Genomic DNA, 22,823 nt, shown 5'->3' with positions numbered 1-22,823 from the left:
TGAATATGTGAATTATGTAAATATGTCTTATGAAAGTACAGTCTTATCTTTGCAATCACTTTTAAGCTCCTGATTTAAATTTTGAATGTGGCTTAAAACTTTCCTAGCACTGGATAGTCAAATGTTGGGAGTTGTACGCTAAGTTTGTTAGTTGCCCAAGTTGAACAGAGAGGTAGCTGAGGTGAACACAACTGGCCATTTTTACTAATACTGTCAAAAAGGTCTACTGGGTTACAGCCGTAAAGCATGCCTTAAAACTGTCTGAAGCTTTATTTTAACTTTTTACAGCTAGCAAATGTTCCCATTAACTTCAATGGGCTCATACACAAGGCGATTGGCCGAGACTTTATATGATGCGTCTTGTATAATTCCCCGTTCCCTATGCAGGAAGCCTTCGTCAGTGGAACAGTACTTGTACAAAGTATGGATGTGTTCTATTCTATTGTATGAAATACATATAAAGTATTCTCAACTAAGATTTTACTGTAAAAAATACTACATCATCACCTTCAACATGTATGGCATTTATCAGGGCCATAATAATAATAATGAATATTCATATAGCATCCTTAAGGGGGTTGTCCACTTTCAGCAAATATTTGATCTGGTTTATTTAAGGAAGAGTTATACAATTTTCCAATAGATTTTCTGTATTAATTCCTCACGGTTTCTAGATCTCTGCTTGCTGTCCTGCTTCTATTTTTACTTCCACTGGATAGAAATCTGCCCATGTGATGTGATGGAGGTGCAGTATCACACTGCTCCTATTACTCTGTGATATTAACGGCTCATGCCCCTGCATGTCCATCACATCACATGGACTGACTTCTATGCACTGGAAATAAACACAGAAGCTTTCTATAGCGCGACAGCAAGCAGAGATCTAGAAAACTATGAGGAATTGATACAGAAATATTGGAAAATTTTATAGCTTTTCCTTATACAAGCCATATGAAATATTTGCGGAAAGTGGACAACCCTTTAATATTCCACAGTGCTTTACAAATTATAGGGTACATGCAGGGCCGCATCTGCCATGAGGCAAGATGAAAATGAGCATTTTGCTGTTCTAATGCAGAGGATTCAGGCGCCCTTTGACGCCCGAATTGCACACCTGATAAATAAATCTCACCTGTCTCTTTAAGACACAGGTGCGATTTACATGCAGAGCAACGTAGCTCCTATCTGGCTGCTGGCGTCGCTCCGTTCTATGCAGCGACACAGGCGGCGGATGATGACGTCACGGCGCATGTGTCTCTGAGCGGAGACGTCACGGCTGCCACAAGAGCCGCAGGAAGACAAGAGCCGCGACGTAGGAGCACCATGCCTCGAGGTGAGTATAATACGTTTTATACTGGGGGGCTGTATACTTTTATATTGGGACAGATTTGTTTTATACTGTGGGGGCTGTATATATTTATATGGGGCCAGATTCTGATTATAGGGGGGGGGGGCTGTATATATTTTATGGGGCCAGATTCTGATTATACAGGGGGGTGTATATATTTATATGGGGCCAGATTCTGATTATACAGAAGGGTGTATATATTTATATGGGGCCAGATTCTGAATATAGAGGGACGATGTATATATTTATATGGGGCCAGATTCTGAATATAGAGGGGCGATGTATATATTTATATGGGGCCAGATTCTGAATATAGAGGGGCGGTGTATATATTTATATGGGGCCAGTTTCTGAATATAGAGGGGCGATGTATATATTTATATGGGGCCAGATTCTGAATATAGAGGGGCGATGTATATATTTATATGGGGCCAGATTTTGATTATACAGGGGCAGTGTATATATTTATATGGGGCCAGATTCTTTTTTTTTCTGGGGGTGGCTGTATAAAACTGGGGGGCTTCTAAATATAATAAAACTGGGGTGGGGAAATCTACTGTATATATGGGGCACGTTAATAATTAAACCAGGAAGTTTGTATATAGTCAAACTGAGGGGGATCTAAATATATTAATTAAACTGGGAGGAACTGTATATAATTTAATTTGGGGGTGAATAACGAGGCCTTTAAATATATGAGAGCAGGGCTTTATAAAAATAAATTATTATATATAGAGTATACAGTATATTCATTAGGGGGTGCTATATATTTACATTGGTCAGGGTAGCAGTGTATATAAAATCATATGTAACGGTGGGGTATATTAGTTATAGGATACAACAGATTACTTTGCATCATGTAAACCAAATGTTAGGGGTCTGTATTAATAAATTAGGGGTGTTGTATATTGATTAATGTGCTGCGCATGCTATAATTCTAGTAGAATTAATTGTTAGTAAAGTTTTCAGCATTTACTGAACAGGGAGCGGGTAATGTAACAGGAGTGGGAGGTGGAGGGGGGCAGCATTTTGAAATTCGCCTCAGGCAGCAAATATGCAGAAACGGTCCTGGGTACATGTACAAACACAGTAAAAATTACAGAATAATAAAGATTAAAGGGGTATTCTGGGAATATGAATATTTGATACAAAAACCCATGATGCTATAAATAAATGAATATAACAATACTCAATGTCATTAGTCACAAATTGGAGCTTAAATAGTTTGATATTATAATTCACAAAATGTTATGGCCTCTCTAAAGTAGGCGGAGTAATCACCAAGATAGCCGCCACTGGAAACTACAAGACCCATGATCCTTTAGTGCCCAGTAACTCCTCCTCTTTCTTATGCTCTGCACCCAGTTATCATAAAACAGACTTTCTTGCTCTGTTACCATAGTAATTATGAGTAACTGCCATCACCTCACTGAGATGATATCTCACCGCAACACTGGTGCACTGCAACCAACTGACTACAGTCAAACTTAGTGGTGATCACATGACCATCTTCTGTCCTGTGTCTGCTCCACACGAAGGAAATATTAAACGGACTGGGCCAGTAGCATTTTAATTCCCAATTACAGTGTATGTTAGCAACATTTTTCTGCTAAGAGGAGCAACACGTTAAATAACAGCTAATTACATATTAGCTTAAATTTTACAGACCCATTTGTACATGAAATAAAGAATAAAGATTTGAATAAAGATTTACATGAAGGACAAATATAGAAATTTTATTAATATATTTTACAATATTACATTTTAGTGAGGTAGTATTGAATGGAGGAAATTTGGAACTTTTAACAAGTCCAACACAAATGTCTTATTTCATCACTTTTATACCGGTTTCTTAGCTACTATTTATGAATGATGTAGAATCAATATGAACCCCCACTTCCCTGACAAAAAATCAAATTAAAAATAGGCTCATTTCATGCTGCATTCTTATTTTCTATGTTTAAAGGGCCTTTCCCAGATAACTTCCCTGTCAGAGGGGGTCCCAGTAATGAGACCCCCACAGATCACGAGAACATGGGATCCAATGGGGTCTGAGGTACCTCTGTGGGACCCCTTCATTGCTCCCCAAGATGAGTGGAGCAGACGGGTGTGCATGTCCGTTCTGATCCTTTCATCTCTATGGTGCTGCCGAGGGATCACTGAGACCCCCACCGTTCAGCAGGTTAGGCACTATCCTGTGGATAGGGCCTCACATGTTTGGTGGGAAAACCCCTCTAAATACCTTTATGGTAGTTTCACCTTTTGTCCAATAGATGGCAGTGTGGTATCCACTGCTGACTCTGAGTGTAACATAGTTTAGATTCCCAGAAACACAAACAAAAAGATTTGGACACCTGCAATAGTAAATCCTGTATTATTCCCCATCACCAGTTATGTGCTGTGATGACAGATGACTCAAGTGTGGATTTAATCCCTTGAACAGAGTGTAATTTTACCAGATGAATGAACATCTATAGGTCACGCACCAAGTAACATACAAAAGCTGGTGGTGCTAAAAATAAACCATTTTAGGCTGTGGAGACACAGGACACATCCGCTGCTTAATTCCATCACTAGAATAATACTGCATCTGGCCTATGTCCACTGCTGCAAATACCACCCTTATTTGTAATTGCAATGGTATTTTTTTTACCTTACTGTCATGTGACATACTATTAAGATGGCAAAATGAAGAATTTCTTCTTTTGTACAGGAGGTTTTAATTTTTGTAAATGTATGAAAACATTATTAAACCTATACAAATTTGGGATCCCCGTGTTGCACCGACCCAAAGAATGATGTAGACTTGCCATTTGGGGCACACAGCTGTAAAATCCAAGCCCACAAGAATACGGTGCAAAAACGAAAAAGAGTCTTGGCGGGAAGGGGTTAAATCTCCTCTATTATTGGCAATTGCATCTCTGCAATGCTTTGGACCTGGCCCCACTCTCTTAGCATGGGAGTAGCTATCACGAGAAGCTGTAAAGGCTGCTGTGGGGCCTAAGATATATGCTATTTTTCTGGAAAAAACATCTGTTCGGGTTGTCAAGAAAAGAACATTTTAAGTACACTATAACACATTATGGTGCCCATGTGTCCTTGCGGAGGTAAATCCATGTAAATGACCACACACTGGCCCACATTTATCAAAGTGTTTGTGACAGTTTTCTGTCTGACTTTGCCCCTAGAAAGAACATGCAAACTGCTTGTACATGTACCGTATATACTTGAGTATAAGCCGTCTCGAGTATAAGCCGAGACCGCTAATTTTAACACAAAAACTGGAAAAACCTATTAACTCGAGTATAAGCTAAGGGTGGGAAATGTATTGGTCACAGCCTCCCAGTATATAGCCAGCCCCTGTAGTATATAGCCTGCCCAGCCCCCTGTAGTATATAGCCTGCCAGGCCCTGTATTATACAGTCTGCTCTGCCCCCTGTAGTATATAGCCTGCCAGGCCCTGTATTATACAGGCTGCCCAGCCCCCTGTAGTATACAGTCTGCTCTGCCCCCTGTAGTATACAGCCTGCCCAGCCCCCTGTAGTATATAGCCTGCCAGGCCCTGTATTATACAGTCTGCTCTGCCCCCTGTAGTATATAGCCTGCCAAGCCCTGTATTATACAGGCTGCCCAGCCCCCTGTAGTATACAGCCTGCCCAGCCCCCTGTAGTATATAGCCTGCCAGGCCCTGTATTATACAGTCTGCTCTGCCCCCTGTAGTATATAGCCTGCCAGGCCCTGTATTATACAGGCTGCCCAGCCCCCTGTAGTATACAGTCTGCTATGCCCCCTGTAGTATACAGCCTGCCCAGCCCCTGCCCGCAATATAATTCCTGTAGGAAAAAACAAAACACTGTATTCACCTGCCGAAGTCCCCCGGCAGGTCCTCTTCTATACCACGATGCTCCGGCATCGGCTCCATGTCCCTGCGCGGTCCGTCGCAGGGATCGTGACGTCAGCTGCTCGCAGACATCATAGTGTGTGCCGAGCGGCCAACGTTACGATCCCAGCTACGGACAGCGCAGGGACACGGAGCTGATGCCGGAGCATCGCTGCATAGAAGAGGACCTGCCGGGGGCGTCTTTAGGTGAGTACAGTGTTTGTTTTTTCTCAAGACTCGAGTATAAGCCGAGGTGATTTTTTTCTGCACATTTTTTGTGCTGAAAAACTTGGTTTATACTCAAGTACATGTGGTATTTATAAAGTATTTGCGTCTGTTTTGTGTCACGGCTACAGAAAAAATGTGCACCTAAAGGGGCATGTTACTGATTAGCCAGAGTTTGCACCATAAAGTGCACCAAAAAAAATGGTGCACACTCCCTGAGCAGTGCAGGGGGCGCCAGATTAATGAAGACTGCGCCAGTTGTGATTTATCAATCACTCTGCACACTCCCCGGCTATTGAACTGTAAGATATCATTAAGAAATGGGTGAATACAGCAGGGTAGCAGAACTGTGATTCTTATTAGTTCCAGCAGGAAAGAAGTATACATGGCACTAACCAGTAAATTTCCTTTATTTAGAGCGCATGTTTAACACTCAAGAGCTTCATCTGGCTAATGCCGCCATTTGAATGTTGAATGTTGTTCTTTCCTCTTCAGCACCTTGGTTTTCCCACTGCACCCATACCTCTAACACCCATAACCATACCACATAAAAGTCGACTTTTATTTTGTTTTAATACCGATTAGGCTGGGTTCACATGATTCATTTTGCAATATTTTTTATCTATAACTTTTATTATTTTTCCGTGTACAGGCAGTCCCCGGGTTACGTACAAGGTTACGTTCTGTAGGTTTGTTCTTAAGTTGAATTTGTATGTAAGTCGCAACTGTATATTTTATAATTGTAACCCCAGGCAAAAATTTTTTGGCCAGGATTAACAATAAATCTTAATTACAGACACCTGTGATAACTGTTACAGCTGTTTATTCTAACCTAGGGCTAAAGTACAGAAAATTACCAAAATCCAGAGGGCCGTTTATAACTAGGGGTCGTCTGTAAGTCTTATCTGAGGGACACATTGGGGCTCATTTACTAAGGGTAAAGGGCACTTTTGTAGTTTTTTCCAACATTTTCAGGATTTGCACCACTGGGACAGGTATTTAACTGGGGATTGTGGTGCACGTGATGCGCTGGCTTCCATGTGACAGAAATGGGGGGGGGGGGGCGGGCAGTCTGATGATTTGACTGATTTGGACTGAACGCGGGATTTAACTTTCCAATTGTGTCCAAGATCAAGCACTTTCATGCACTAGGAGGAAGAAGGTGAACTCCAGCGGACCTGAGCGGTGAAACGACACGTGCAGGATATCAGGCGCACGATCTTAGTGAATCGCGGCACAGTGCATGATCGTCGGCCAATGCACTTTCGGAAATTCTGCAGGACCGGGTAAGTAAATATGCCCCATTGTAGTTCCTAGTGTGGGTATGAATTACACAATGTTATTTAATGGATAGCTGGAAAAATATTCCCCATGCCTTGGTTTTTTTTAGTGATCTTTATTTATGTTTTTCCCTATTTGCTACACATGTCCCTTTATTCTTTGGATCCACACTTCATTTCACCATATTCTGACACCAATGACATTTTGGGGAACATGTGACCTTATGATCACTTTTTATTCAAATTTTTATGCGTTGTGAAAAAGTGGAACCCAATAATAATTGTTTTTTCATTTTGATAGATTAGGCATTTAGGAAATTAATTCTGATCTAGGAAAATAGCGGTGATATTAATTAAAATTTTTGTTTTCATCATTTAAATGGTGAAACTCACATTGCCCACAATATTTAAACAGTTTACTCCCTTGACCAGTGCCAGAAACATGATGCACACATAATAAACACATTTTAGTTAGGGCTAGGCGAAGGAACGGTTTTAGTGGGGCCCAAAATAAAACTATTTTACATTTACATTCAGTAAGAGGCTCCCTTTAGCCCTGCACAATAATAACACTTTGTAGTTTACAAGTAGTAGTATGGTAAGGCAATCCGTAATATGGGGCTGTAGAAGAATTGTATAGTAGGTAGACAGATGGTATGTAGATTGATGATAGTATACAACTCTATATTAGGGCAAAATGTAATCTTTACTTAAGATTCCCCCATCTGTAACAATAATTATCTAAAATTATACACAAAAAGCAGGGTGTATAATGTACCAATGTGATACTGGAAAAATTACTTTATTAAGCTCCTGAGCAAGGCTTTATTTAAATAAATGTATTACATTATATCGAATTACCAATAGTATAAATTTAGTACATCTCCAATAAAGCAAGGAATACTCTATCCTGCATTTTAAGTTAATTATATTATGTAACCAGTGCTCTCAGTATAATTATAGATAGATAGAACATAGATACAAGATATAGATACAGTAGAAGAGAGATATGAGACCTCTGGTGAAGCTCTCTGGATGCTTTACTTTAGTCCCAGGTTAGAAAAACCCATAAGAAAAAAATGAGAGTAATATACAATAGAGTATAAAATGGTAGAAACTTTATTAAATACAAGTTATAATAACAATCATAAAAAGTAGACAAGCAAGTGAGGTAACAAACAGACAAAAGAATAATTCAAAGGGACCGGGTGTAACCATATTAGACAAACTCCTGTGAACAGTTAAGATGCTTAATAAATAAGACCAAAATCGGTCAGCATAAAACAGATTAAACAGGGAAAATTAGTATAAACATGTATACAAACCACGGACCCAAGATGAAGACACAGCCCCGACACGTGTTTCGCCACGGAATGGCTTCCTCTGGGGGAAGGCATTCCGTGGCGAAACACGTGTCGGGGCTGTGTCTTCATCTTGGGTCCGTGGTCTGTATACATGTTTATACTAATTTTCTCTGTTTAATCTGTCTTATGCTGACCGATTAAGCATCTTAACTGTTCACAGGAGTTTGTCTAATATGGTTACACCCAGTCCCTTTGAATTATTCTTTTGTCTGTTTGTTACCTCACTTGCTTGTCTACTTTTTATGATTGTTATTATAACTTGTATTTAATAAAGTTTCTACCATTTTATACTCTATTGTATATTACTCTCATTTTTTTCTTATGGGTTTTTCTATTCTGATTTAAGGGGGTGGCATATGGCCCCAATTCCCACCCCTCCTTCTTCTTTTTTGGTGTGTAATTTAGTCCCAGGTTGCAATAATCAGATGTAAAGTGTCTGTAATGAAGCTTTATTGATAATCCTTCTTCCCATTAGAGCAAAAAATGTAGAAAATCTTATTGTCTGGAGCTACTATTATAACATATACACTCACCGGCCACTTTATTAGGTACACCATGCTAGTAACGGGTTGGACCCCCTTTTGCCTTCAGAACTGCCTCAATTCTTCGTGGCATAGATTCAACAAGGTGCTGGAAGCATTCCTCAGAGATTTTGGTCCATATTGATATGATGGCATCACACAGTTGCCGCAGATTTGTCAGCTGCACATCCATGATGCGAATCTCCCGTTCCACCACATCCCAAAGATGCTCTATTGGATTGAGATCTGGTGACTGTGGAGGCCATTTGAGTACAGTGAACTCATTGTCATGTTCAAGAAACCAGTCTGAGATGATTCCAGCTTTATGACATGGCGCATTATCCTGCTGAAAGTAGCCATCAGATGTTGGGTACATTGTGGTCATAAAGGGATGGACATGGTCAGCAACAATACTCAGGTAGGCTGTGGCGTTGCAACGATGCTCAATTGGTACCAAGGGGCCCAAATAGTGCCAAGAAAATATTCCCCACACCATGACACCACCACCACCAGCCTGAACCGTTGATACAAGGCAGGATGGATCCATGCTTTCATGTTGTTGACGCCAAATTCTGACCCTACCATCCAAATGTCGCAGCAGAAATCGAGACTCATCAGACCAGGCAACATTTTTCCAATCTTCTACTGTCCAATTTCGATGAGCTTGTGCAAATTGTAGCCTCAGTTTCCTGTTCTTAGCTGAAAGGAGTGGCGCCCGGTGTGGTCTTCTGCTTCTGTAGCCCATCTGCCTTAAAGTTCGACGTACTGTGCATTCAGAGATGCTCTTCTGCCTACCTTGGTTGTAACGGGTGGCGATTTGAGTCACTGTTGCCTTTCTATCAGCTCGAACCAGTCTGCCCATTCTCCTCTGACCTCTGGCATCAACAAGGCATTTCCGCCCACAGAACTGCCGCTCACTGGATGTTTTTTCTTTTTCCGACCATTCTCTTTAAACCCTAGAGATGGTTGTGCGTGAAAATCCCAGTAGATCAGCAGTTTCTGAAATACTCAGACCAGCCCTTCTGGCATCAACAACCATGCCACGTTCAAAGGCACTCAAATCACCTTTCTTCCCCATACTGATGCTCGGTTTGAACTGCAGGAGATTGTCTTGACCATGTCTACATGCCTAAATGCACTGAGTTGCCGCCATGTGATTGGCTGATTAGAAATTAAGTGTTAATGAGCAGTTGGACAGGTGTACCTAATAAAGTGGTCGGTGAGTGTACAGTTCCGACTTACATACAAATTCAACTTAAGAACCTATCTTGTATGTAATCCGGGAACTTCCTGTAAACCAATTTTAGGAGATAGATAAGTATACAGATAGATGATGGATATACAGACAGGAGATAGTTGTTAAGCATCTTCACCTGATAGATTGTATTGCTCTTTTATTATTAGGGGTATTAAAAGAACAATCAAGCTCTTCCCACAAAAGTCCACTTGCAGCGGGCCCTTTATGACAGGTTGCCAAATGACCTGTTTGCCGCCCTCTGGGTAGAGGGCCTCATATGGTGCAATATCGCCATTTCACAAGAGAGACCGACAGCTTTTATGTCACTTCCCTTCCTAATTTTGATAATATTATTTATCCGAGAGGTTTCTATTAAATAACTGCTTTCCTTTAGGTTCAGATGTAACCAGGGAAACAACTGCATGATAGTTGCATGTTTTTCACCTATTTGCGGAGTTTATTCTTTTTCATATACAGTATTTGGAATGTACCATTGATTATACCAGGTACAGGCCCATTGTGGCAGAGATGGATGTGAGTGCATTCACTGTACTACCTAGTAAAGCAGGTTGGCACTATACCACAAAAGTAATAAATGTTTTGATAAAATGAGTCAGATTTCAGCAGATTACTGAGCCAATCATAGCTAAATGCTGAAATACATCTGCTATGTATTATTATTCAATAGCCATTGAATGGGTTCTGTAAACTCTTTACATGAAGTTGCATGTTTGTTCAGAGCATTGTGGTCGGAGTATGAATACCGCATCACTGGGCATTGTCCCGTAGTGGGGAGGGGGTCAATGCCAGCAAATTAGTGCTGAGTGTCTATCAGTGTGACTTGCTGGTGTGAATCAGCTGCAGCCGCTCTCTTTGTGACATTGTGACATTAGTACATGGGTCCCTCTCGGCTTTCCCTATCACTGTACCATCGCGGAGGCATGGAGTTTGAATAACACATAACTGTCATAATGCAGGAATCTGCTAATTCCCTGGCAATGGATGGGTACTGTAGCAATGTGCCCGCCTTCCTTACCAAGCTATGGACTCTGGTGGAAGACCCTGAAACCAACCATCTTATTTGCTGGAGTGTGGTATGTGAAGAAAAGAGTTTTTTTTCTTTTTTTTTAATATATTATATTATATATAATATAAAGTGTGTATGACTGGATTAGTCATTTTTCATTTAGTGGGATACGTTATTGGCAAATCCATCTGGGTATTACTGCACTCTATAGCTACAAGCTTAGCAGTCACTGACTGCTTGATATCTTGTAAGATGTTGTTCATTATGGAAACTGCATCACGTGATAAATTACTAAAGTTTGGCTTAGTGTTACAAAAGTTGGGGACATTGCTGAAAGGTCTTTTTGCTGTACATTTTTAGGGGTTGTGAACATTAAGTAACCTAGCAGCAATTATAGGATGATCCGTGCTTGTCTATTTCTGGTAAGCAGATCACCTACAATTGTTTGCTAGATGTAAAATTGTTTACGTTCCAGACAAATGCAATATCGTTATATAGAACGATATCCACTCTGATTTATCAATTTCTGAAAAATGCAAGATGTGACTGTAACTCATTGTTGATAGTTATATTATTATGGTATACTACTGTGTTTTACCAGGAAAGTTCTTACAGTGATAGTTATAAAACCACTGAACAAGACATGAAGACAGGGAAACATGGGAATGAATAGAACAGCCTGAGCACATACTGTACAAACTATATATCACTCTACATAGTTCCTCCAACTTTATTATATTCTTCTGTTGGAGTAGATGCAATGTTCTATCTGATAGATTCCCATTAATGATCAAAGTAAAAGTCAAATTTGTTCTGCTGATATAGTAGGTAGTAAATCCACATTACCAAAACTACACATTGCCCCTTTCACTATTTTAATTTAGTCAAAGATTCTGAAAAAGGAACAAGACACTCAAGTGAAGACTGTTGTCTCAGCTCCATGCTCCAATATATCTAGGCGCCTGCAGCTCCGGGAGATTTTGGAACTTTATTAACTAGGTCAGTGGTAGAGTGTTGAAGAGGTATGTAAACTACCAGGCCCTGGGCATCAGTGACTAGCATTTAGGGACATATGGAAGGAAATCTAGCTGTTACTTTAGCCTTCAGCTGAGATCTCTGTGGCTTTCACATTGGGGGACAGTCAAAATGTTACAGTGGTTTGGAATGTGGAATGTTTGGCTGGCACAGTCCAATGGGAACGTTCATAGTTTTTTGTCTTTTATATTTTGAGCTCAAGTAGCAAGTAGAAATGTTATCTATGTATGTATTCCAGTTGTTGAATTAGCTGAGAATTAGCTTTGTGAATATTTGTCAAAGTTTGTACTGTTTTTTTTAATAGCTGAGACTGCTTGTACTAAGCAATGTCCCTTCCCCCACGAGATCAATAATGTTTTATTGTATTATATATACTATATTGGAATTGGCTTGAGTAGTTCTCAGTTGCATCTGTTATCTTGGAGAACAAATGGTGAAACTTCTGATCCCAGTACAGAAGATCTGAAGCTTGTGTGTCACAGTCACCTTCCATCATTTCTTGCCTTAGGGTGTAGTAACAGCTTCTTGACAGTAAATGAAGATCAAGTGGCCCATCAAGTCTGGCTAGTTTTCTTAGTAATACTTGTGTTGTAGGCTTCAGCTCTATGGCCTCACCATTTCAACTCTGAATGATAAATTTCAGAACATTTTAAACAGGGAAATTTCTACCCATTTCCTTTCCAATCAGCCATATGATACACACTGCTGAGTTGCTATTATCTGTTGTTTTATTTGCTCTCATTGTACACCAATATACATGTTTTCGTACTTCAATGATCTTCAATGATCTTCAGATCCCAGGGGCGTAACTACAGGGGTAACAGCCATAGCAGCTGCTATGGGGCTCGCAGTGTCAGGGGGCCCTGGCACCGGGGGTATACATAATATGTATATAACATATATGTGATGTGTATATGCTGTATGTTTGTGTATATGCTCTATGTGAGTGTGAATTTATGTACAAATGGGTAATTGTAACTCGCATATGAGAGTATACAGATATTCAGATTCTTCTATAGGGCCTTGTCTCTCCTAGTTACGACCCTGATACTATAAGTGTGTGTATATGCTGTATGTCTGTATATGGCATTGTATGTATGCAGGGCTGGCTACAGGATTCGGTAGGCCCTTGGGTGACAAAGCCTTAGTGGGCCCATTTTCAGTAAACTCACGTTGCCGCATGGATTAATTATATGCAGTCCCCCTCACCCTCCATAGATTAATTATATACAGCCCTGGCACCCCATGGATTGTATGCAATGTCTCCCTCCCTTGGATTATATGCAGCTCCCCTTCCCCCCATGGATTAATTATATGCAGCCTCCTCACCCCCCTGGATTATATGCCTCCTCCTTACCCCCATGGATTATATGCATCCCTCTCACCCCCATGGATTATATGCAGTCTCCTCATCTCCAAGCGTTATATGCATCCCTCTCACCTCCATGGATTAATTATATGCATCCCCCTACCCCACAATGATTAATTATATGCATCCCCCTACCCCACAATGATTAATTATATGCATCCCATGCCCCCATGGATTATATGCAGCCCCTCCTTACCCCATGGACTACATGTGATCAGTAAAAAAGAAAAAAAGTAATACTCACCTCAGTCTAGGGTTTCCACTATGATGTCTTCATCTGGTTCCTCTTGCCGGCAGCCGTACAGTGCAGAGATCCAGGCCAGCGTCCTGCAGTACCCTGAGCAACAATTTACGGCACCAGCACCCAGGCACTGCCAACATACTGGGGACTGAAATGTGGCCACAACTGCATCTCTGGGCCCCGGCACTTGCCCCAACACTTAAACGGGTATGCTGGGTGCTGGCGCCAACCGTGTATGTATGTGTGTATTTGCTGTATGCAGGGGCGGAACAATCGCGCTCACAGGGGGTGCAATCGCGACTGGGCCTGTAAGAGGGGATGAGCCCAGGACAAGGCTGTCACTTAATCAACTTCCTGTGCACGGTTATATAATTAGGTGTCACAGCCGTGGCCCGGGCCCCCCTGTCATAAATATCTAATTGATATGCGCGGGGGACCCACGTCTGTTGTCCGGTCCCATGCTGCAGCTTTGAGCTGTATCGGAGCTGAGCTCCGATACTGCTAGAAGCCGGGGCAGAGCACGGACACTTCCTGCTCTCTCAAGAGAGAAATTGAGCCGAGCACCAATCTACACTCAATAAACAATATAGATATGTATAGCGTTAAATATATTTAATAATAAAACAATGTATTTCAAAGTGTAACATTACACAAATTATTATTCTCATATGGCATAAAAAATATACAATATGTATAATAATGTTTAAATCTCAGGCTGGGCTAAAAAATAGGGGTTAGAGAGGCACTGAAGGGCCCAAGTGCACACTACTCCCCAAGAAAAATTTTTAAGCATATAAAAAGGATAAAAAAAATCAGTTAAAATAGATTTGGCAAATGGAGGTATGTCCGTGGAGAACGTTAAAAGTCCTGAATAAACAATGGTGGATGGTTGTCAATGTGGTTATTTAGTATCCAGCTATAAACAAGCGTTGATCTGATCCGGACTAATGGCGGTCTGTATGTATCGTTAGCTTATATGGAACTAGTGACTGGCATTTAAAAACTTGTACAGGCTTAGATTGGGTATAAAGTCAATACGATATAATGGTATTGCACTTGAGTTTTATACAGGTTTGCACTTTCTATCAAGAAGTGAACACCAAGTATTGCACTCAGGGTTTTGCCACACTAGTATTGGAGGGTTCCTGAAGACAGCCGCCACAGACGTTGCATGTGGGAGTGATCGTCTTGACTCGGCGTTCTGTGGGCTGTTGTGCGCATTCGTGAGCCCGCTGTGCCTGATAGGATCATATCCTCCGTATCCCAACCAATGTGTCTCCCAGTGGTCCAAACAAGCGGCAAACGGAGGTAGTCCGGTGAGTATAGACAAATATTGGTACATGTTAAAGGTGTCTAGGAGTATTACATAACAAAATGTCCTTATTCTATGGCATTAATCTCCACGGTATCCATCCAAAAAGGTTTTTAAAAAGGGATTGCTAAACGCGTTTCAAAGCCTCCTCTCGGCTTTTTCATCAGTAGCTGAATGATATATGTCGCCCATGTTGCCTGTTATATACAAAAAAAGATCTATAACCCGGCCTGGATCTTTTACAATGTTCACACTGCAGTTTTGGTTTAAATAATCAAATTAACCGGTTAAGGACCGGGCTCTTTCCTGTTTTTTCATTTCCATTTTTCACTCCACACCTTCAAAAATCTATAACTTTATTATTTTTACACGTAAAGAGCTGTGTGATGGCTTGTTTTCTGCATAACAAGTTGCACTTCATAGTGATGGTATTGAATATTCCATGCCATGTACTGGGAAGCAGGAAAAAAATTCCAAATGCAGTGAAAATGGTGAAAAAACGCATTTGCGCCATTTTCTTGTGGGCTTGGATATTACGGCTTTCACTGAGCGCCCCAAATGACATGTCTACTTTATTCTTTGGGTTGGTACGATTACAGGGATACCAAATTTGTATAGGTTTTATAATGTTTTCATACATCTACAACAATTAAAACCAGTTAAATACATAAAGAATAATACAGGTAAATAGATAACAGTAGTATGGCATATAGATTTGATTGTTGTCAATGTAAACTTTTAGTTTGTAATTATGGCTGTAAAGTATTTAACCCTTCCGTTAAATACTTGGTGTTCACTTCTTGATAGAAAGTACAAACCTGTATAAAACTCAAGTGTAATACCATTATATCGTATTGACTTTATACCCAATCTAAGCCTGTACAAGTTTTTAAATGCCAGTCGCTAGTTCCATATAAGCTAACGATACATACAGACCGCCATTAGTCTGGATCAGTTCCACGCTTGCTTATATCTGGATACTAAATAACCAAATCGACAACCATCCACAATTGTTTATTCAGGACTTTTAACATTCTCCACGGACATACCTCCATTTGCCAAATCTATTTTCACTGATTATTTATCCTTTTTATATGCTTAAAATTTTTTCTTGGGGAGTAGTGTGCACTTGGGCCCTTCAGTGCCTCTCTAACCCCTATTTTTAGCCCAGCCTGAGATTTAAACATTATTATACATATTGTATATTTTTTATGATAATATTTTGTGTAATTTTGTTACACTTTGAAATACATTGTTTTATTATTAAATATATTTAACGCTATACATATCTATATCGTTTATTGAGTGTAGATTGGTGCTCGGCTCAATTTCTCGCTTGATAGTTCCATATTATTACAGATAGGCACCTGTAATCTGCACATCTACTACTCTACTAGTCCAGTAACAGTATTAGGATAGTGCTGATATATATATATATATTTTGGTTTATACTTCCTGCTCTGTCCCTATAGTAGCGCGTGGGATAGAACACCAGTGTCCCAGCACCGCACAGCGTAATGATGTAATTATGCTGCCAGCACTAGACAGAGGACTGGAGGAACACAGAGGACTGTAGTGCATGTGCCCCTGGGTGTGCTCCCGCACATTTCAGTGAGTGGAGGCTGCTGCTGGACATTTTGGTGAGTGGAGGCTACTGTCGGTCATTTTTATTGGGTGGAGGCTGCTGCCATTCATTTTTGTTGATGGAGGCTGCTGCTGACGGTCGTTTTTAGTGAGTAGAGGCTGCTGTTGGTCATTTTTATTGAGTGGAGGCTGCTGTGTGGGAAGGCTGTCTGATGTTTGGGAAGGGGGTGGCAGCACTGAACCAAAGTGCGCATGGGCGCCCACTGCTGTCTTGTTACGACACTGGTTGTATGTGTACCTATATGTGATGTGCTTATGATCTATATGTGTGTGCATATGTGATGTGTATATGTTGTATGTCTGTGTAAATTATGCATGGGTGTATATGCTATATGTATATACTGGGGCACATTTACATACCCGGTCCTGTCACGATCCCTGCTGTGCATTGTCCAACGATCGTACGATTCACTAAGATTGTGCACCCAATTTCCTGCATGTGTCGCTTCCCGGCTCGGTACTGCCGGAGTTCGCCTTCTTCTTCCCGGTGCATGTAAATGTACGGTATGTCTTGTGACACAATTTAAATGTTAAATCCCACGCTCAGTCCAAATCCGTCGGATCCTTCGACGGCCTGCCCCTCCGATTTCCGTCGCAGGAAAGCCGGCACTATTGGGCCCTGCATCTACTAATTACACCCCTGTCATGTCCTAAAGAGATTGAATACACAACGAGCTGCTGGCAGATGTGAAATCAGATTTTACAAGAAGTATAAACAATCACGAGGGGAAGTCCATCCTCTTCGAATTATATGTTTTTAGGAAGCAGGAAATAATAATGAATCATTTGGTTCTAAAATACAAAATAATTTTTTTCACTCATTAATTTGGCCTAAATACCCCTCATGAATCAGTAGCATGTAGAAACATCTTCAGCAGAGGTAACTCAAACTAATCATTAAGTCCCCTACTTAAGAATACCCGATTTACAGAAGACCCCTAGTTACGATCGGACCTCTGGATGTTGGTAATTTACTGTACTTTAGCCCTAGGGTACAATAAACAGCTATAACAGTTATCACAGGTGCCTGTAATTAAGCATTATTGTTAATTGCTGGTTCTTATGACAACCCAACATTTTTAAAATCCAATTGTCACAGAGACCAAAAAAAAATTTGACTGGGGTTACAATGATAAAATATACACTTCCGACTTACATACAAATGCAACTTAAGAACAGACCAACAGAACCTATCCTGCACGTAGCCCGGGGACTGCCTGTACATGTAAATGTAAGTTACAGCGATCACATGCTTAAGGTCGCGATAGGCTAAAATTGGAGAATGCACTGTACACGGCTATGACAGTGACTTCTTCAATTTCTTAGTGGTATGTAATGGAGCATGACTTGTTATATTTACATTTTCTCAATTTTGTTGAAAGAAGACTAATGTTTACAACATTTTCAGGACAGCGATCAGAAAGCAGTTGGTAGCAATGTATTATTACTGACTCGGCAAAGCATGACTACGAACTAGGAGAGAAATAAGAGTGTAAATTGCATGGCAAACCTCTTTGTGGGCACCCAGGCAGTTCTTTACGATCAGTGCTATTTTAAAGTGACACATCCTTGGTCACTGCAGGAAGATCAAGTAGGTGTGGGCAGTGCTTGATTATGATTGGAGCTCCTGCTCCAAAAAGTAACTAAAAAGGTTAAAATAAATATTTTTTAAAAAACAATTTAGGGCAGCAGCGTATTCCGCTCTATGCTTTTACAGCAGGATTCTGTTTACCAGTATTTGTCAATTTACGTGTTTGTCTGGAGCTTTAATTGCATACATGCTGAACCAAAAAATTAGATCTGAAAGTAATCTTACAATATACATTCTATCACTTGAGTATTCAATTATCCACTGAATACAATTGTATTTAAAAATGAACTGCCTATAGTTGGATGATATAAAAATATACTTTTGCCTGGCGAAATGTCTATTAATGGAGGTTTTTGAGCGGGGAATTGAATCCCTGAACATTATTAGATACCTGAAGATACTGAGTGTTTAGTTGAGCCTTAGCAATAACACAACAGAAAGATGTTCTTATTTCGAGGAAAGCCAGCAAGACAAATGGAGGTGAAGCAAAAGGATCGGAAAGACTGGGGAGGTGCGAACGAGGACAAAACACCTATAAAACATTACTATTTAGACTGTGACCATGACAAGTAAAAAAACATTAGAAATACAACCAGAAAGGGAGAAATTCCATCTAAAAAACCTGAAACTCTCATCATAGAGAGATAGAGAGGCGCAGACCTGCAACAAGGTTAGATACCCCCAATAACCAATAATGTAAAACCTATTACACAGAGAAGGGAAATAAACAAAGTCCTACAGAACCGGCAAGCACAGAGGGTGGTGATATAATAACCTGCCTATGTTAACCCCCCCCACCACCACCACCACCACCACCACCACCACTGATCTCCATATTTACTCCTTCATTTTTGTAAATAATGTATAACCTAGAGGTGGAAGATATTTCCAGGAATCCCTGCACAGTCTAGAAACAGCATAATAAAGCATAATTAATGTTCTCTGTGTAACAAAAATCAATCAGAGAGTCTAATGTCCTCTAAGGGCATAAATAGGTACGGAGGGCTTGCCTAACTTAGAGACAATAACCTTCACATATCATCAAAAGTCAAGTGCCATCAAAAAATAGTCAAGTAGGTCCCCCTGCATGCCTGGATGAGGCCTCTGGAGTTTCATCTGAAGCCTCACGCTTTTTCATTTTTTTTAAAATAATTTTTATTAATTTTTCTCTTATAAAAAGAAATACATTGACACATTACTTTCGATGAATTACAATACTTATTCATTACATATCTTAAAGGGAACCTGTCACCAGGAGACCCATTTTAGCACTCCCCAAGTCCCCACAGAGCATAGTACACGTTTTTGTATAAAACATAGGTTTTACAGAAAAAAAGATATTAAATTGTACCTTTCATTAGCATCTGCTGTGTTACTATTGGGAGTGGCTGGAGAGGAGCAGCCCCCCCCCCCCCTTGGGAAGGCACTCCTCCATGTGACCTTTTTAAATATATGAAAACACCCATCACTGGGCTTAGCGACGCCCCCTGCTCCTCTACAGCCAATCCTGAGTGTGGGAAGTTATTCATATATTTGAAAGGGTCACATGTTTCCCAAGGGTGGGGGGGACTGCTCCTTTCCAGCCCCTCCCAATTGCCAACTGCCTAGTCACACAGCAGATGCTGATGAAAGGTACAATATAACATATCTTTTTTTCTGTAAAACCTATGTTTTATACAAAAACACTTTGGCAGTGTATGTACTATGCTCTGTGGGGACTGGGGGAGTGCTAAAAATGGGTCTCCTGGTGACAGGTTCCCTTTAAACAATATTTTCTACTGTCCAGATAAATACACCAAAGCGGTGGTGAAGGTTGCTGAACTCTTTGAACATGGTTGTGAAGATTCATGAGAAGGCAAAGGATCAAGTTTAGCCAAAAGTTGTTCCCATTTCTGTTTGGTGGAGGGAACAATATCAGTGTAGATTTGCATATCACAATACATTAAGTGGATTATAGAGAGATTCCTGTCCGCCTCCATGACCATTTAATGGTGTGACAATGTAGTTTTACAATGTCTCTCAGATGCTAGCCCTAAAACCCCATCCCATGATTTGTCAGCTATCCTCTACTCTCAGTCAAAAGTAGCAATGTAATGTTTACTGCCCGACACTCCCCTTTCTGGAGGCTCTGAGGGGGTCACTGGGCTCTCCCATGGTCTTATTTCCTTGAAATATAAAATTGTCTGGAGGTGCAGGCTGGAATGCCGACCCTTGTGTATGGTATTTAAATTTTATCATATAATATTTATATTACATGTAACTCATGTTCCTATTGTTATATTTTTCCTCATGTATACTGTTTGATGTGGCGAGGACTGCGTTCCTGGCTGTTATCTGCGTTCCTGCTACCATGAAGCAAATTATAAAAAATAACAATGTATTTTGGGAGCCCTTCTGACCTAGCTGCCACCAAGACCCTATGACAGTGGTGGCGACCCTATGGCACGGGTGCTAGAAGTGGCACTCAGAGTCCTTTCTGTGGGCACCCAGGTCTTCACACCAACACAGAGTTTGCCAGATATGACTCAAGGCTTTCTCCTGCGGTCCAAGACAGCTGAGGACATGCCATGCTCAGCGCCATTTCAAAGCAACATCCTTGGCTGCCAGGACTACAGGAGGAGCGAGAAGATGTGGATAGAGATGGATTGTCATTTGAGCTCCTGCTCTGGCTCCCTTGATTCTTCCTCTTCAGGAGACCCTGGAGGGAAGCTACAATCCAATTTTCTCTTTCATCTTTCTATTGTATTGGTGAACTCAGGACACCAACACGATTAAAACCTGTGATACAGCAAGGATCAATAAGTTACTGTTTAAATGGTCATGTTGGCACTTTGCAACATACAAGTGGGTTTTGGTTGTAGCTTGGGCACTCTGTCTCCAAAAGGTTCGCCATCACTGCCCTATAAGTTCGATTTCCAGGTGTGCTCCATAAATATTGGGGATAAGGTGTCATATTCATTTTTTTTTTTTTGCTACATTGTGAGAATCCATTTGGGATTCCGGGAGGCCTCTAAATTGTATCTGTGGGACCTTTTTTTCTAGGTCTTCTATCCATGCCAAAACAGTGTATTGTTAGCCTTGTGTGTCAGCAACATGGCTGGAATTTTGGTTGTATTATTAAGTTTTGACTCAGTTGCCACAATGTTGTTACCCACCTTCTGTAGATCATGATGTACATAGTTTAGAGCTCAACTTAGCAAGGTCCCCTTTTGATACGCGGTCCATTTATGCCTTCATGATTTCCTCCATTTGATCTTGCTGCAGAGTATCCATCTTAACTGTATCAGAGGCAGTGGAGACAAGGAAGGAACAGTGATGGGGGGACATCTGGCAGGTTCCTGAGATTGGAAGATGGCCGGGAGATCTTGAGATGCCATGTTAAGCAGCGTTGTATGCACCTCTATTTGTTGATTTGTTATATAAAATACTTATGGTTTAAAGGAAACCTACCACTTGAAGTGGCAGGTTTCAGATGGAAATACCGAGCACCAGCTCAGGGTGAGCTGGTGCCAGAGCTTATTTTTGTTAGTGTTTTAAACCGCGGTATCGAGGTTTAAAACACTTTTTAAACTTTATAGCCGGGGCAGGAAAGATTTAATTATTCACAATAATATCTATTATAGCCGGGGCAGGAAGGATTTAATTATTCACAATAATATCTGTTCAGTGCTATAACTGGGGCAAAATTCCTAACGGGAATGTTCTATATTTTATGGCTTGGGCAGTAGGCATGGGGCCGTCGAATCCACAGCCGTGAACACAAGCCCATACAAAATAATAGGGCCATGCTCTCTTTTAAAGTTACCCCCTCTTTTGAAGTTGCTTCCCAATCTCATGTTTAACCTTTTCCCTGCTAATGGCGTATCTCATACGTCCTCACAAGGTGGCACCTCTCTGGCCAAGCACGTATGAGATTTGTCCTGGATTCTAAAATCAATAATTTTGGATCCGTGACATCTAGAATATAAGTTTTTTTTTTCTCTGAAAGAGCAGAATCTCTTTTTCTTATGAATCTAAAATTTGTAGCTAGGAGCCAGGGAAGCAGAGAAATTCACATTCAAAAGCCCTTCACACAGGAGTTGTGGGGACGTATATACGGCCACAAATTTAGAGCCATATATGCAGCCCCATAGACGCCTATGGAGCCGGTGGTGGTATGGTGACCACACACGTGTAGCACCATAACGTGCTGTGAATGGGTAATAGATAAAGCTTGCTCTATATTTCCTCCTGTTAATGGCTTGGCGCAATTCTTTGCTATGTAGAGTGGCAGCTATATAGATGAGCAGCACTCACCCCCCCCCCGCACACTGCCGTGTTCTGGATTGGCTAAAGTAGCCAAAGATATATCTTTTTGATGTGTGTGGCACATTTACTAGGAGTAGTGCAAACCTCTTAAATACCTATGAAAGCAGTTTGCGCTATAAAGAAAGTGCAAAAACTGGCACAAGAGTAATGGAGGGAGAGGCTGAACATTCAATTATTTTCTTTTTATGTGGCTAATATTAACACTATCACAACAAACTTGTCCAAAAAGTTGCATGTAACATGAAAAATACATACAGGTTCCTGAATCAAGTTTTTATTTCATACCCTCTCTCCATTATTTTTACCTACAATATGTTGTTCTTACTAAATTTCTTATCAGCCACGGAAGATTACATTATTGCGCTGCTACTACAATGGCACACATATAACACCCTTTTAAAAGTGATCTTTGCTACCTCATTGGTTGGATTATAGATAAAT

At 40.7% G+C, this 22,823-nt stretch overlaps 1 protein-coding gene across 1 annotated transcript in view; it reads left to right on the top strand.

The window, feature by feature from the left end:
• Positions 1-10,692: 10,692 nt before the first annotated feature.
• HSF4 (heat shock transcription factor 4) overlaps positions 10,693-22,823 on the top strand; it is a 65,962-nt gene continuing 53,831 nt past the window's right edge. The window contains exon 1 of the mRNA XM_072117589.1: positions 10,693-10,949. Within this exon, the coding sequence (XP_071973690.1) occupies positions 10,827-10,949 (123 nt within the window). The 5' untranslated portion in view covers positions 10,693-10,826. The remainder of the gene's footprint in view (positions 10,950-22,823) is intronic.

The sequence above is a fragment of the Engystomops pustulosus genome, chromosome 7, assembly GCF_040894005.1.
Source record: "Engystomops pustulosus chromosome 7, aEngPut4.maternal, whole genome shotgun sequence".
Taxonomy (NCBI): domain Eukaryota; kingdom Metazoa; phylum Chordata; class Amphibia; order Anura; family Leptodactylidae; genus Engystomops; species Engystomops pustulosus.
This window is presented reverse-complemented; position numbering and strand designations above follow the sequence as displayed.